General features: G+C 36.5%; 2 protein-coding genes across 6 annotated transcripts in view; one reads left to right on the top strand and one right to left on the bottom strand.

Moving 5' to 3' along the window:
• The window catches only part of AASS (aminoadipate-semialdehyde synthase), a 74,779-nt gene extending 73,914 nt beyond the window's left edge, over window positions 1-865 (top strand). For both annotated transcript variants that reach the window (XM_015134796.3, XM_077998091.1), the window contains one exon: window positions 505-865. In XM_015134796.3, coding sequence (XP_014990282.3) covers window positions 505-623 — 119 coding nt within the window. In that variant the 3' untranslated portion in view covers window positions 624-865. The remainder of the gene's footprint in view (window positions 1-504) is intronic.
• Window positions 866-14,499: 13,634 nt separating this feature from the next.
• PTPRZ1 (protein tyrosine phosphatase receptor type Z1) overlaps window positions 14,500-16,544 on the bottom strand; it is a 192,512-nt gene continuing 190,467 nt past the window's right edge. For all 4 annotated transcript variants that reach the window (XM_015134780.3, XM_015134781.3, NM_001278382.1 and 1 more), the window contains 1 exon segment: window positions 14,500-15,454. In XM_015134780.3, coding sequence (XP_014990266.3) covers window positions 15,314-15,454 — 141 coding nt within the window. In that variant the 3' untranslated portion in view covers window positions 14,500-15,313.

Genomic DNA, 16,544 nt, shown 5'->3' with positions numbered 1-16,544 from the left:
AACTTAGTTATTGAGGAATCAGTGAAGAAATAAGTGACAGAAGTTGGGGTCATTGTGGCCTCTAGTGAGAGTGCCCAGGTTCTATGTTTCAGTCATGCTGACAGGTGCCTGTGCCCATATAATCAAACTTGTTACAACTCATTCTGTTGGTGTCTTGCCTTTTTAAAAATATGATATTAGCAAGTTAAGCTGACCAGTCAGATTGACTTCTTACTTTACTTTATTCTCTGATTGTCCTGGCAGTAATTAATGCAGTTAAGTGTACAAATTCTGACAATATCCCTAGGTCCGGCTATGCTTTCAATCTAAAATTAACTGATTTTGCTTTCAAAGTGTTGACTAAGTAATAATTTACTAAGGGACATTTTTAAGCAGCTACTTAAAAAATGCCTAGGCCTCCAAGAATTCATTGACTCTGAGTTTGCTTTTGTGGAGACTCTTGATGGGGAAATTAACCTCTGACACTACCTTTAAAATGGTAATTATACATTTATTTTCTTCCAGGTGAAATTGGAGCCAAAGGCCTAATGGGGCCCTTTTCAAAGGAGATCTATGGACCAATATTGGAGCGAATTAAAGCAGAAGGCATTATATATACTACACAGAGTACAATTAAACCATAATTGGGAATTATATTTTGTTCTTTTCTTCCCAGGCAATACAGCTCTGAACGTGTGTGATAAATGGGTTTGCTAATGTGCTGTTTTAAAGTGTAAAGCATAATATGTTTTGGTTAACACAATGTAGTTTTTGAACTATAAATCTGTATTTTAATATGGAAATGTTTGGAACAGGAGATGTCAGCTACTAACAGAGAATTTTAATAATTCTATCCTGTATTTTATAAATATGTATGTGAAAGTGATGATCGTGCTATTTGTTAATTTATTATGCCACTGTTTTCTTACAAGAACATATTTTCCTATAACCAGCAGATGAAGTTTTACTTTTTTAGTCAGAAAAAATTTCCTCATAAAGTTATATTTTTGTATTTTTAAAATTGATACAGTTAGATACCTTTAGATTACCTATCTGTAAGTTTTTGCCAAAATGCTATTTTATGCCCTTTTTGTAAAGTTATGGTTTATTTTGTAAATGTAGTTCCTTACAGTTTTCTCTTGAGTGTTTGGAAATGAGAATAGATAAGATCAAATTACAATTTACAAGAGCACTTCATTAGGCACAGGAAAAGTATTTAACATAATTCAACACCCTTTCACAGTAAAAAATGTAAAATAAAAAACCCTCAATAAACTAGGAACAGAAGGAAACTTCCTCAACCTGATAAAGGGCATCTATGAAAAACCCACGGTTAGCATCATACTTAAGGGTGAAAGACTGGATTATCTCCCCTGAGATCAGAAACAAGACAAGGATGTCTGCTTTGGCCATTTCTATTCAACTTGTACTGGACAGTCAAGAAAGGGCAATTAGACAAGAAAATAAAATAAAAGGCATCTAGATTGGAAAGGAAGAAGTGTAACTAAATAGAGATGGGAGATGACATGATCTACAAAAAAAACACATTAGAACTAATAAATAAATTCAGCAAAGTTACAGGTACAGGATCAAATATACAGAAATTGGTTATCTTTTGATATAGTATCAATGAATAAATAAAAAATGATATTAAGAAAACAATTTAATTTTCAACATTGGTCAAGCTTGGTGGCTCATGACTGTAATCCCAACACTTTGGGAGTCTGAGGCAGAAAGATTGCTAGAGGCCAGGAGAGCAGCCTGGGAAACAGTGAGATCCCATCTCTACAAACAACAACAACAACAACAACAAGCAAACAAACAAAAATCAGCTGGATGTGATGACATGCATCTGTGGTCTCAACTATTCAGAGGCAAGGATGGCTTGAGCCCCGAAGTTTGATGCTGCAATGAGCTATAACTGGGTCACTGCAATCCAGCCTGGATGACAGAGTTAGACCCTGACTCAAAAAAAAAAAAAACAAAAAAAACAAAAAAAACACCCAAAATTGACAGCATCAGACAGAATCAAATACTAATATAATTGAGGGTCCAGAAATATTGATCACATTTATGGTCAACTGACTTTTGAAAATGGTGCTAAGACAATTCAATGGGGGCAAAATAGTCTTTTTCATTAAATGGTGCTTGGAAACATGGATATCCACATGCAAAATAATGAAATTGGACTCCTACCTCATACTGTATATAAAAATTAACTGAAAGTGGACTTAAGATCTAAACATAAGAGCTACTACTATAAGTATCTTCGAAGAAAACATGGTGCAAATCTTTCTGACTTTGAATTAGGCAATGATTTCTTAAATGACACTAAAAACACAAGCAACAAAAGAAGAAAATAGGTAAATTAAAATTAAAAACATTTGTGTTTCCAAGGACAATATCAAGAAGGCAAAAATACAACCCACAGAATGAGAGAATTTTTTTTTAAATCATGTATTAGTTAAGGGAGGAATTTGTATTTAGAATATATAAAGAATTGTTATAACAATAATTAAAGGGCATATAATTCAGTTTTTAAAAATCAACAAGAGATCTGAATTAACAGTTCTCCAAAGAAGATATGCAAAAGGCCAATAAGCACATGAAGAGATTCTCAACATCATTAGCCATCAGGGAAATGCAAATGAGATCTACAATGAGATATCACTTTACACTCACTAGAATAGATATATCATCAAAGTGATCATATCAAGTGTTGGTGAGGATGCAGAGAAACTGGAACCCTCATCCACTGTTGGTGGATACCCACGAGATATAAAAACAAGTGTCTACACAAAAACTTGTGCACAGATGTTCTTTGCAGCACTATTTATAATAGCCCCAAATTGAAACAGCCCTAATTTCCATCAACTAACAAGTGAATAAACAAAACATGGCATATCCATACAAGGAATATTATTCAGCAATAAAAAAGAGATGAAGTACTGATATGCACCACAACATGGAAAAACCTTGAAAACATGCCAAGTGAAGAATGCCAGACATGAAAGGCCACATATTATATGATTTCATTTATATGAAATGTCCAGAACAGGCAAATACATATGAAGAGAAGGTAGATTAGTGGTTGCTTAGACTGAGGGAGGAAAATGGGGTGACTGCTAATTAGTATAGGGTTTCTTTTTTGGGGTGATGAAGTTGATTGTGGTAATGGTGGCACAACTCTGAATATACTAAAAACCACTGAATTGTATACTTTAAATGTTTGAACTGTGTGGTATGTGGATTTTATCTCAAGTTGTTATAAAAAATTAAATTACAAATACAATTTGTTTATTTGCTTCTTGGGGAAAAAACCTCTTGCCTTTAGAGATACAAAGTAAGCACCTGTTTAAACTTCACAAATTGTGCTCATATCCTGGCACGTGAAACTAATTCTGCCCTTGAAAGAAGCAGGTACTACGTGTGAGGTATGTGACAGTTGAGAAAACATCTCCTGCTGTTTGAAAACAATCAAAATTGATTAAGGCCTGGTCCCACCTGTCACAGATAATATATGGAGATCAATAATCTATTAATAAGTAAAAACATTTTGTTGTGGAATTTTTTTTCTTACCATGACATTCAGTTCGACTCAATTGATTAGGAAATACAACTGGTGTCCTGTTGATTTCATTCTCTATCTAAAATGGTGCCCAGATGAATTGGGAACTGAAAAACTAGCACTCTGTGTAAGAACTGGGATCCAGTTGAGCTCTCAGTATAGTTAACTGGTTTGTGCTTCGTGATGACAATGAGAATTAAAGGGGATCTGATTGAAGAGCTGATCTAAGGTTAGTGTTGAATGTGGTAATAGAAAAGGCAATGTCAGTAAGCGTGAACACAGCTATATGTAATTAAACACTACATTATCCCTCAATAACAAATTTTCCTGCAGTACCTTTAATAATAAAAGTAAATTTATAAAAGTAAATTTATAAAAGTAAATAATAAAAGTAAATAAAAGGATTTGGGAATTAATGAGCAGGTTATGGTTATAAACATATCAACATACAGATTTACCAGGAGTCCACAATTGTTTTGCTTACCAAAAATATCACAACTGTTTATTTCTGCCTATATATTGTGAAAGCAGCCATAAACCATACATAAATGAATAGGCATGGCTGTGTTTCAGTAAAACCTTATTTGCAAGAACAAGTGATAGGCAGACGTGACCCTCGAGCCAGTTTGTGGACCCTTGGTCTAACCATTCTGGTAGACTTAATACTCACATCTTTCAAATCTTTCTGCCTCTTTTGTTCTTTTTCAGATAATACGGATATTTGTATTATCAATTTTTCCTTGTTCTAGATTAACGAGACACAGATCATACTACACAATGTGAATGGCTCTACAACATACTAGCTGTTCTCTTCTTTATGAAATGAGGATAACAGTAACTGCCACGATGATTATAAAAATTAATGAGATAATGAGAGAGAAATGCTTGCCACTTAGTAGATGTCAAAAAACACAAGTGGGTTGTTCTTCTCTCTTTTACAATACAGTTTTTACCTGAAGTTTATGTTTAGTTAATAAGATATTAACTTTGATATATATATTTTTTCAATTTCTTGGATACCTTTGGAAGACTCCTCAAAGATCCATGCTGCTTAAACAAGCCATAGATTTATCTGCTACATAAAGTGGTTGAAGAGATGAAAAAGACTACAACAATCATTTGGCCAAGCCTCTGATTTTACAGAAGAGAAAATATGCCTCATAAAGTTAAATGACTTGCCTCAGGTGATAAGACTTAACACTGAAATTTGATCGTCATTTGGAGACAGTCAAAATACTTGAAACAATTTCAGAGCACCCTCATTTTTAAAAACATCTAGGATGGATGACTTAGGGCCACCACTAGCCCATATGGTGTCTTTTTGAAAATTACAACAAGGCATTCCTTCTTCAAGACCCTTTTACTGGTCAAAAAATTGTTCCTAAATATACAATTTATTACAAGCAAAACACTTTACTACCCTCTAATGGAAAATTGCCATAGTAAATACAGAAATCTTTAACGTCTATGATATGATTGGTTCTCCCTTAGATGCAATGCATAATTTACACACCTGTGCAAAGTCGTTAATTTTGTCTTTATATTTTTATAGTATTACTGGCTTACATTTGCTGATTGTTTGCAGTGGAACTACATCTGCCAGATCTGAATTCCACTGGAAGGAATTCAGTGAGAAAAGCTGGCTGTTCTGGAGTGCTACTTGTCAGTTACTGACAATTAATCTAATAACTTCCTTTTTCCAATCTTGTTTTAGACCTAATACTCATTCTTAATTTTCATTAATTAGTAAGAATTACAAAACACATTCCTAACTTGTTAGATTAAGAGGGTACAACCCTCCAGTGTAAGTTGTCAGTGTAGTAAAATCGAACGTTTCTAGTACCTTCTAGTTTCCTGTTAATTGACAATATGTGCTACATCACTGGTTAACAAATTCATAAACCCTGGGAATCCCACTCCCAGCCTGAGAACTCATGAAGCTGGATTGATATTGTGCTCCTCTTTGTTACACTGGAGACGATTCTGGGCTGTTGGCAGGCACAACTAACCAGACCCTTGGCTCCAATAATCTGAGCCTGATTCACAGTGAAGCTGGCACAGGGTGAAACAAACCCCCATAGAAACCTCATAACCCTGACAAGGAAAAAAACATGCTTGCCTTAATAGCAAACTATTGATAAAAGAAGATTTATTCTCCTTAAGTTCAGAGAAATAATTAAAAGGAAGTAGAAGTCAAATGGGAGCTGGGAAAGAAACTGAAATAGGTGCTGTAAAACCTGGGGAAGACCAACAGAAAAGATGAGAGAATAGCAACTCCCAGGGGCATGGATTGTTAAAATACTTTTGCAATGTTAGAAAATATTTGGCTGGCACAGTGGTTCTATTTAGTTCTGGACTATGGTGAAAATTGCACAAATGGTTCATCCAGTAAGATGCTTAATGAAGATAGTGGTGCTTTGCATCCTCTTATTTATCTGTCCATATGTTAATTATTGATGTTTTCTGGATTTCTTCCCTGTTTTTTTTTTTCTATCTATATGTGTTCTTTCTGGGTGCATGCATCCTACTAATGGCATTGAATACCATCTACGTCTTAAATCAATCCCAATCTTTCTCACCTGAGCTTCAGATTATCTATACAACTATTTACTTGACATCCCTGTTCAGATATTTCCAAGACTTCTTAAACTCAATGTAAATTTAAGAACTTATACTATAAATTAGTATTTCTCAATGGGGCTACACCAAGTCCCCTAAATGAATCCTTCATGTGATTACTTATTTCAAGAACTGGCAACCACTATCACCCTAGTTGCTCTCTATAAAATCCTTGATGCTCTCTTTTATACAACTTCCACATTCACCAAATCAGGACTTCCTCTTCTCTATTAAACTTATTGGCTCCAAGTCTTTCTACCCACATACAAGTTGTCTTGATCAGGCTGCTATTACATTTTATGTGGATCGTTGTGATAGTCTTTCACCTGGCCTTCCTCTCTCCAGAATTACTCCCCTAATGACCATACTCCTCACAGTAGACACATTAATCTTTCAAAACTGCAAATATGGTCATGTTCTTACTCTCAGCAGTCTCCCCATTCCTCCCAGGATAAAGTTCAGACCTATTAGAGCCTCAAGGGCTCAGCATAAATGTGCCCCTGTATATCTTTATAGTCTCATCTCATTGCCCATCTCCTTACAAAGTATTATCCAATTCTTGAACTTCGTTCACCTCCTTGAATAGGCTTCCCCTTTCTTGTTTTTGAGCCTTTTCGGATTATGCTTTTTTTACCCTAGATATTCATCTCCCCCTAAACTTTTACCTGGTTAACTCCTAGTCCTCTTTTTAGGTTGTAGCTTAGGAGTTACTTTCTTGAGGATTCGCAAGTGTGAGTTAGATATTTCTAAAGGAGCCTATACTATTTTTTTCATAACACAAATTACTCTGCGATCTCATTGACTGGAGGCTTTTGAAAATATGTTGAAGATTTTTCATTGTTACAGACTCGGGGCATGGTGTTGCTGACATCTGGTAGGTGAGGGCGAGAGACAATAAATCCCCACTGAAAGAAGCCACTCAGAGCAGTTTCCTTAATTTATTAAGGCATCATATTACTATAAAGTCATTTCAGATACCTTTGTGTTTTAATTTGTTTTGATGATAATGATTGTGTTAATATTATCACCCCTTTCAAATCATGGGTGGGTCTATTTGTGCATCAATAAAAGCAGTCTTTGATTTCCCTTTCCATGGTCAAAAATAAATAAATAAATAAATAAATAAATAAATAAATAAATAAATAAATCCCCGCTGAGTCATACACCATATGGACAAAACTATTTCCACCACACCAGTTGCACTCATATCTTGGCCTTACCATCACACGGCAAATCTTTGGACTTCCAACTGTCAGCCTCTCTTTGCCTGAAGGCTTTCTTTGACAGTAAAAGCTCTTTTTGCTCATGATCACAGCAGCCCAGAAATGCCAGGACTTGTGACCTTCCCCACTTCCATTCTCTTCAGCCAACCTATGACCCATGGGTGCTGATATATCAATCGGCTAGCTCCTTAGTTTTTTGGATGGGATAATTTGGATGTGGATGTCTTCTACGGGCTCCCAGAATTCTACAAAGGGATTATATTCCAGTTATCCACTTGAGAAACTTAACTGATATGACATCCATTATCAGCTGTCTTTTCTTCCCTGACTCATTTTTCTCCTGACAGGCATTAAAATCTTGTCACAGGTTCTGCTTCTATAGTAATCCAAACTAAGATTCCACTAGACTCTTATGTGTCCTCAACACTTATCATGGTGCCTAGCACATAGTAGAAATTATATATACATATATATAATATAATACTGTAAAAATTTGTTATATATATTTTAATTGTATATAATTATACCATATATAGTGTAATTGCTTGTTTTATATATATAAATAATTGTGTATATATATAATTTCTGAACAGAGATGTCACTTGTATGTATAACTAAATGCGATTACAATTATATATAAAAACAATTATGCCATATATATGGTATAATTATTTAATTCTGGCATATACATATATTGCAGAATAGTACTGACGTGTTTAAAAGCCATGGTACAAAGATGTGGTGAAGGTGGAGGTGGAGATAAGGGAAAGTTGTTACGGGCTTGGCTTGTATGTAATGTGGATTTAGGTTATGTTTGAACATTAGATGGTAATGCTAAAGAGATACATTCTTCCCTATCATTTGTTCCTTCCTGGAGTTCATATGAAAATTTCCCCAAACCGTGAGGGTGGGTAAAGAGCATCAGAATGAGTTTGAGCCAGCCCTGACTATCAACATCATTGTGTAACCATAGGTTTAGGTCTCTTCATGGTTGACAATACAGGGGGCAGATAGGATCAGCTTTGTGCTTCTAAAAGATTAGACTGAGTGTTGAGAATGAATCAGAGAAAGGGGAAAGGGCCAGAAGAAGACATATTCTGAGGCTACTGCAGTATTAGAAGAAAAGATACTTGAAAAAAATGATTGGATGGTCATAGCATCATTTAACAATTCTTCTCCAGTTTGCTGAATTTGGAGCAGGGAGCAGAAACCACTCTAGGTATTTTAAAGAAAAACTCATACAAGGCACGAAGACCAAGAGTGTATACACATAGCTAGGGTACCATGATTGGGAAGCTAGAATCAGAAGCTACTGCCCTTACTGCCATGGTTCCAATGCTAGGTATTAGAACCCTGTTGCAGAAAAATTATATTGTTACAACTTTTCTTACCAGCAGGGTGCAAGAGGGCAGGAAGATGGCTTCTGTGAATTTCTGTCTTCTAAATCTGTGTAAGAGCATCTACAGGGTAGCCAGCAAGTCAGAAAGCATGAGTAAATACCTGATAAATCATTTAATATTACATTACAATGCATGGTAAATAACACTGTCTGTCTTTCCAAACCTGTGACTCCCTGTATTTGGTGGAACATACTTCATCCAGGACCCTAGCTGCAAAGGAGTCTGGGAAATACAGTTTCTAGCATTTTAGGCTTTGGAGTGTAGTAACTGTTCTAGTTACTATTGCTGTGTAACAAACTACCCCAAAATGTAATGTCTTAAAACAGTAGTCACTTATTTTGTTCATCAACCTATAATTTGGGCATGGTTCAGTGCAAACAACTGGTCTCTGGTCCATGTAGCCTCACTTGAGATGTGTTGATACAAAGCTGGAGAATCCATTTCATGACAGCCTGCTTACATAGCTGACAAAATGGTTCTGCCTGGTAGCTCATCTGGAGCCGCGGGCCAGGGCCTTTGTTTCTTTGACGTGGGTCTTTCCATGGCTATGCAGCTTTGGCACAGCATGGTGGGGCTGCTCCAGGAGCAAACATTCCAGGATAATCAGGCAGAAGCTGCATTCTCTTTAATGACTTGTGCTTGGAAGTCATGTAGCATCACTTTCACTGTAGATCCAAGAGGAGGGACCACAGACCCTGCTTCTCAATGGGATGAGTTTCACAGAGTCACATATAGGACAGAAGATATTGTCGGGCTGTTTTTGGAAAATATAATTTGCTGCAGAAAGGTTCCCTAGAGGGTGACTGGCTGTGAAAATACAGCAGTTACCCTAGTTGTCAATCTTTCTCATTGGCCTTGTCAATATTTCTTCAACAGCCTTAATAATTTTTTTAACAGTTCATTTTCTTCTCTAGGTGCTTTATTGAATCTTTTTAGGTATCCCCTTGGACATAAAACTAGAATACCATATAGAAAAAATGTGGAACTTTTTTCATTTAACATTCTCTAAAAAGCCCAGGAAACATTCAGTTTTAACTTCCTAAGTCTCTTAAGTTACTTCCCTGAAGTAAAGGTGCTATAACAGACTTTGCTATTTTAATATTTTTCATAAAGGACTTTAATGCTGATAGTTTTCACTACAAGGCTTTATTAAATAAATTAGCAATGAGGATAACAATTACTTGCCTCAGTTCATTTCTTTGTATGGATAATCCAGAACTAAAGCAACTCTCCTAGGATTGAAGCAAGATAATAGAAATCTGAGAAATACTGGGGGATGGTTCATGCAAAAGTGAAATATTTCAAATTAGCATATTTGGAGCAGTTCTCTAAGGTCAGTCTGTGCTTCTTGTGGCCTGCTTAGAGTGTGTCACAGCTGATGGACTGATGATAATTTTTTTGTATGTAACAAGAAGTTTCAACTTAACGCCTACAGTTTTTCTTACTCCCACTTCCAAATCTTATTTTTTTAAAAATGTTTTTCTTATAAAAAAAAAAAAACCCTTGGTAACTACAATTTAATATTGAGGATGTTTAGACTCCTAAAACTGGTGCAGTGTCTTACATTTATATGTCTTAACACTTAATGCCACCCTCTCTAACACACCCATGTCATACTAATGAGGAAGGGATCGCTAATGTACCAGAATATGTTGCAATTAGCAAATGAATGATAATAATCATGGTTTATAATATTAAAAAGCATGTTTTGTTTATCTTGACAAATGTGCAGATTTTCCATTTTCCCTAAAGAGTTAAATTCAATTCAATAAATGCTTAATATTTCTGATGCACTATTTGTAAGCAGAATTCTACTATCACATTTTAAAATTTATCTGCTAATAAAGAGATTACAGTTTCCAAGTTTTATCTATTAGAGAAATAGCCTGTCACAATAGGTACTAAGAGATTTGAGGCATTCAGATAAGAAATATTAAAATTCAGTAAGATTTTCACTGTATAATTTGAACAGAACATGCATCTGTTAAATATTTGCATTGATTTTATATGAAAAAGCTGCTGTCATAGTATCTCAAGAAGTATCATATTGGAACTATGATGGACTCTGTAGTCCTTATGGAGGTAGCTAAAGAGATGGATTATGCTCCTGATTAATAATACTTTTGAGGTTTCAAAACTGCTCTCCATGATTTAAAACTGGAGATGCATTAGAACATCCTTTTTCAACTGGAGTAATTTACAAAGGTGTTACCAAAGAAAAAAACAAAGAACAGATATTTTGCCAAAGCTAGTAAATTTATTATGTTAAGTAACATTGCCTATACAGTGTCAGGTTTACAAGGAAAGGACTATTAAAGACAGTATTTTCATTTTAGGTAAAAATCAATGCATTTTTTTTTTTTCATTCACCTAAAATACTGTGACTGCTGTTAGTGTGCCGGGCACTGTTCTACATATGGGGATATGAGGTTAACAAAAGAGTCAAGGCTCCTTTTCTCATGGAGCTTATATACCAATGAAAGGGAAAAATAACAAATATAATGTCAGGAAACAAGAAGTGTTATGGATAAAAATAAAACATGATAAAGAGACCAAGAGGTCCTGGTGGGGGTGGCGGAGAGACAGGCTGACATTGTGCTGGTGCGCATGACTCAGTCTCTTCTGATTGCTACTGCTAAATATTTCTCAGAAGGGAATGCCACTTCAGACAGGCTGATCAGAGAATGCTTCTCTGAGATGATATTTGAGCAGAGACCTGAACCCATGAGTGAAACAACAGGACTCTAACACCCTGCTGTGGAGGTCTCAACAGTCTAACTCTTTTGGAAAGTGAAAGAGTAGTAAGGTAAAAATGTTCATACTATCTGCTCCCCCAAATAACACAACAATTGGTCCTAAGGAATAATCCTAAACCTGGTGAAAAGCTTTTCTGCACAAATAAATGTTTATCATCGTATTGTAATTGGAAGGATTCAAAAGAGCCTAAAGAGTCAATATGAGGGGCTGGGCATGGTAGCTCACACCCGCAATCCCAGTACTTTGGGAGGCTGAGGCGGGCGGATCATGAGGTCAAGACATCAAGACCATCCTGGCCAACATGGTGAAACCCCGTCTCTACTAAAACTACAAAAACTAGCTAGGCGTGGTGGCTTGCGCCTGTAGTCCCAGTCACTTGGGAGGCTGAGGCGAGAGAATCATTTGAACCCAGGAGGCAGAGGTTGCAGTGAGCTGAGATCCCGCCACTGCACTCCAGCCTGGCAACAGAGCGAGACTCTGTCAAAAAAAAAAAAATCACCAATATTAGGAAAATGATTACAAGAGCCATAGTATAAGAATAGGGTTTCTCTGTCTTGGCACTATTGACATTGTGTTCTGGGTGATTCTTTATTGTGAGGACTGTCCTATGCATTCTTGAATGTTTGGTGGCATCTCTGGCTTCTACCCAGTAGTTGCCAGTAGCACCCCTCACCCTCTGGCCAGTTGTAATCATCACAAATATCTCCAGACATTGCCAGACAGTGTCAAATGTCCCCTTCTTTGAGACCACTATACAGAATGGAATAATATATAGCCTTGGCAATGGTAGGCTTATAAATTATGCGTAATAAAAAATGCCTATATCACTATAAAAAGAAGCATAAAATGTATTCACAAGGAGACCACAATTATAAAAATAAAACAATATATGGAAAAAAGCTGTGAATGTGTTAAACACAAGGAATGAAATTTTGGTGTCAGATGGAAATAATTGAGTGAGACTTACCTGACTGACTTACCTGGCTTCATTTATTTTCATTTGTCTCATAACTGATTATTGCCTCAGAGTTAAGGATCAAGGAAAGAAAAAATGTTACTGTATCTGACAGGAACTTTCTTTTTAATCTGTTTCAGAATATATTTATTAACATTTATGTAAGAATGCATAACTGATATGATATACATGTTACTGCGTAATTATTTTCTGTTGGACAAGACTCTGTAAGTCACATTACTAAATAAATAACCTTAAAGGGTAAAAAATTCTGTATCTCCTCAAAGGCTGCTTGTTCTTGGGACAAAGGCTAAGGGAAAAATAGACAAAACAATTAAGGTGACATGTACTACTGATTCAGATCAGCTTATGATTAGACATTGTGGGTGGTGATAAAACAAAACTGTAAAACAAGAGGACAAGGAGATAAGGTTAGAAAAGCAGCCAAGGAATTCAAAATTAACCTTGTGTCCTTCCTCCCTGGGAGGGGAAATAAGAAGTACATTAATTCTTTTTGTACCTTGTAGAGTGGCGCTTATCACCATTTGGGGATTTGTTGCACTACTATTTATGGGACTTTTTTGTGTGCCTATTTCTATTTCATATCTCCCATGACTATTGCTTTAAAAGAAAAGCTCCCATAAAAAGGAAAGCTAATTAATTTTAACTCTATTTTAAAGACATGGTGAAAGTTTCTTGATATTGCTTGAGGTAGCTGGAGGCTCCCTGAAGTGTTGCTGCTACAGAGCAATAGTTCTGAAACTTTAGCATGCGTTAGATTGTTGGGCCCTGGCCCCCAGAGTTTCTGATAGTTAGATGGGAATCTGAGATTTCCATTTCTAACAAGTTCCCTGATTTTGTCGATACCACAAATCTGGGAATCACATTTTGAGAGCCACTGGTTTAAACAAAACTTCTCTGGCTTCCTGTTCTCGGCCCCGAGCTGAGCATTCTTAGGGATCAGTGAGCTCCTTTGTAGGCAGTATTCTAAAACACTCCTGGCCGAGGGAGGGGACTGCCGCAAGCATCAAAGTCTGCTTGATATACTAATGATTCCATTTTCCTGCATTTCAGTTCCACGTGGCTCTTGGATCTTGATTTGCCTCAACATGGGACCTCTTCTCTTTTTCCATTCTGGAATTTTTTTACCTCCTAGTCCTTGTCTGTCTATGCCTTTTCTAATCCCCTCCTAGACCTTTGCTTGTATTGGAGTCTCTGACTAGCAAATCTGCCTACTTCTAACTCCCAGCTAGTTTCTAAACTGGAAGTTCCCAACATTTCTTGGTACATGATGCTCTTAATTCATCAGTAACATTTTCATAATTCTGTGTCTTGGTCCATTCAGACTGCTGTAACAAAATACCATAAACATGGTGGCGTACAAACATAGATTTATTTCTCACACTTGTAGAGGCTGGGAAGTTCCAAGATCAAGGTGCCCGCAGATTCGACGTCTGGTGAGGGCTTGCTTTCTTACAGATAGCTGTCTTCTCAACATAATCTCACACAGTGAAAGGCGTGAGGGGTCTTGCTCAGGCCTCTTTTATAAGGACACTGATCTCATTCATGAGAGCTCTGCCCTCATGACCTAATCACCTCCCAAAGGTCCTACTTCCTAATATTACCACCTTGAGGGTAAGGGGAGAAACTGTCGGGAGACATAAACACTCAGGTCATAGCACTCCCCAAGCCAAAAGAAATACATAATTGTTCTGTTCATTAAGTGGTTAAGTTCAAATAATTCAATAGTAAAAGTCTGTGCAGTGTCTGCACATATTGCTATGTTTTCCTCACAAATGGAAAGTTTTGTGACTTCCCTGTGTACCTCAATGCACAGTTTGGGACCCACCACTCTAAACCCTGTCCCATCTTACTAGCTTTTTTTAAAAAAGTTTTTAATTTATTTTTTATTTTTTGGTGCCATCATCATAGGGGGACCCACGTCCACAATTTTCTGCCACACACGCTTCAGCACAATGCTCCACAAGCAAACACAAATTAATGGCAATATTTATATTTATTTTTGCAATTCCTTAGATAAAAACCATTTGAACAATGTTTGGTAAGGTGTTATTCTCATAAAAACTTCTTTCAAAACAAAGGTATTTCTATTTTCCACAAAAGTTAAAATTACATGCTGAAACAAAGTTAATGACTTAGATAACACAATACACTGTCAGAAAACTGGTAGAGTAAGACCAGATAATGAACTACATCATTAAACTAAACAATTACACAGAACTAGAAAACTGACTCAGTAGTAAAATATAAAATCTACAATTATAAATATAAATTTGGTCCATGGAGACACTAGGGCAGTATTTACAATAAGTAACAGATTACTTCTACTTTAGGTGAATACTGCAGTTGTAAAATGTTGAATATCATAGGGAAGAGTGTTTTATTTACAGTCTACTGTATTAAAAGTTATATTTCTAGCAAACGTGATGATTGCTACAAATACAGCTAAAAATTTGACACTAAAAACAAACATTTTCTGTAGTTGGGAATTCCTAATCTCTATAAATTGAAATTTTCTGTTAAAATCAATACAGAAAAAAATACCACGATTCCATTCTTAGAAATACTGTAAAATTCAATCATTTTAGTTCAAACATAATAAGTAAATTACAAGTCTTGCAAAAAGGCACACATTGTTAATGATATAAATTTGGCAGCAGAATCCTATGTCATGAAAGTTACTGTCAGGTGATGGGAAGTCAACAGATAACAGAACTAGACTGATTTTCCTGCCTAATTTTAGGAAGAGGAAAACAATGCTCAGATGTGAGTTCCCCCGCCCCTTTCTGTGTTAAACTAAAGACTCTAAGCTCTCAGCTAGATTTCCATCAGGCAATGCTGCACCATTACTGTCCAGAGATGTGGACGGATTCTCTTCCTGCCTTGTGCTCACAAGGCTGAGGATCACTTTGTAGAGAAACTGATATTGCTCCTAGAGAACAGAAGATGGGAGGTTATAAACAGGATGCTCAGTGAAGGCATACATTTCTAAAAAGAAGAAATATTTTTAGACACACTTCAGCAGTGTTCATGAAAGGGCAATGTGTTAAGGGCACTGTTATACTCAGCAGATGTACATAACCTATACTGATGTCTCTTTCTGATTAAATTAATGTTGCAATTGGCAAACCATTCACTGACCTAGAAAATTAACCTACATACATTTGCCAATAAGTACTTAATTCTTATCCATGAAATCAGAAGGTGATGAGACAGGGTTCTGTTAACTTGTCGGGGAGACCGTTTGGCACTGGGCACCTGTAACTCACTCAGAAACGAGTTTCTTCTTCTTTCTCTACTTGTTAGAAAATCCACTGGGTCTGCCTCTTTATGGAAAGATCTCAGGAATGACTGTACTGTCAGCCCAGGGACCCATGTAGAATGCAATCCTTCACAATATACACTGTTCACCAATAAGAAGAATTTCACATTCTATCAGCCCGACTGGTCCTACGCCCTGCTATAAGCAAAGTTAAGTACCTGCTCTGCTGTGGTCTCAGAGTAGTGGCACATGGAAGAATAAAACAATTTTTCTCTTACAGATGCCATCTCAGGCAGTTTGGGGACAGGCAGCTACAGAGAACCTGAACCAGTGAGCAGCATCATAGCTGAGAACCATTAGGCCTACAGGTGAAGCTGTGCATAATTAAATGCATTCGCAAAATGTGCATCTCCAGAAAGCAGTTTCACCCAGTACAAGCTTGATACAACTCAGCGGCCCTGAATGAGACTTAATAGGGGCTCCTCTGCAGTGCATGTGCACGAAGATAACCTTGACCTCTTGCCAAATGGTCTGGGCTGGGGCTTTGAAGAAGGTCCCTTTATAAGGCCCTTAAACAGACCAAAGAGCTGAAGATGAGCCTATGACTTCTACATTCACCTAAGCTTATTTGCATTGTTAACTATTGTGCACAAAGGCAAACAAGAGATTTAAAAGTTTTATCCATAAATTTTCTGAAGTATACATTTTAAATGTCTGTTGTTCTATGGATTGTGGACTTGTAATTCAGCTTGAAAACTAC

The sequence above is a fragment of the Macaca mulatta genome, chromosome 3, assembly GCF_049350105.2.
Source record: "Macaca mulatta isolate MMU2019108-1 chromosome 3, T2T-MMU8v2.0, whole genome shotgun sequence".
NCBI lineage: Eukaryota > Metazoa > Chordata > Mammalia > Primates > Cercopithecidae > Macaca > Macaca mulatta.
The sequence above is the reverse complement of the archived record's forward strand: the minus strand, read 5'-3'. Positions and strand labels throughout refer to the sequence as shown.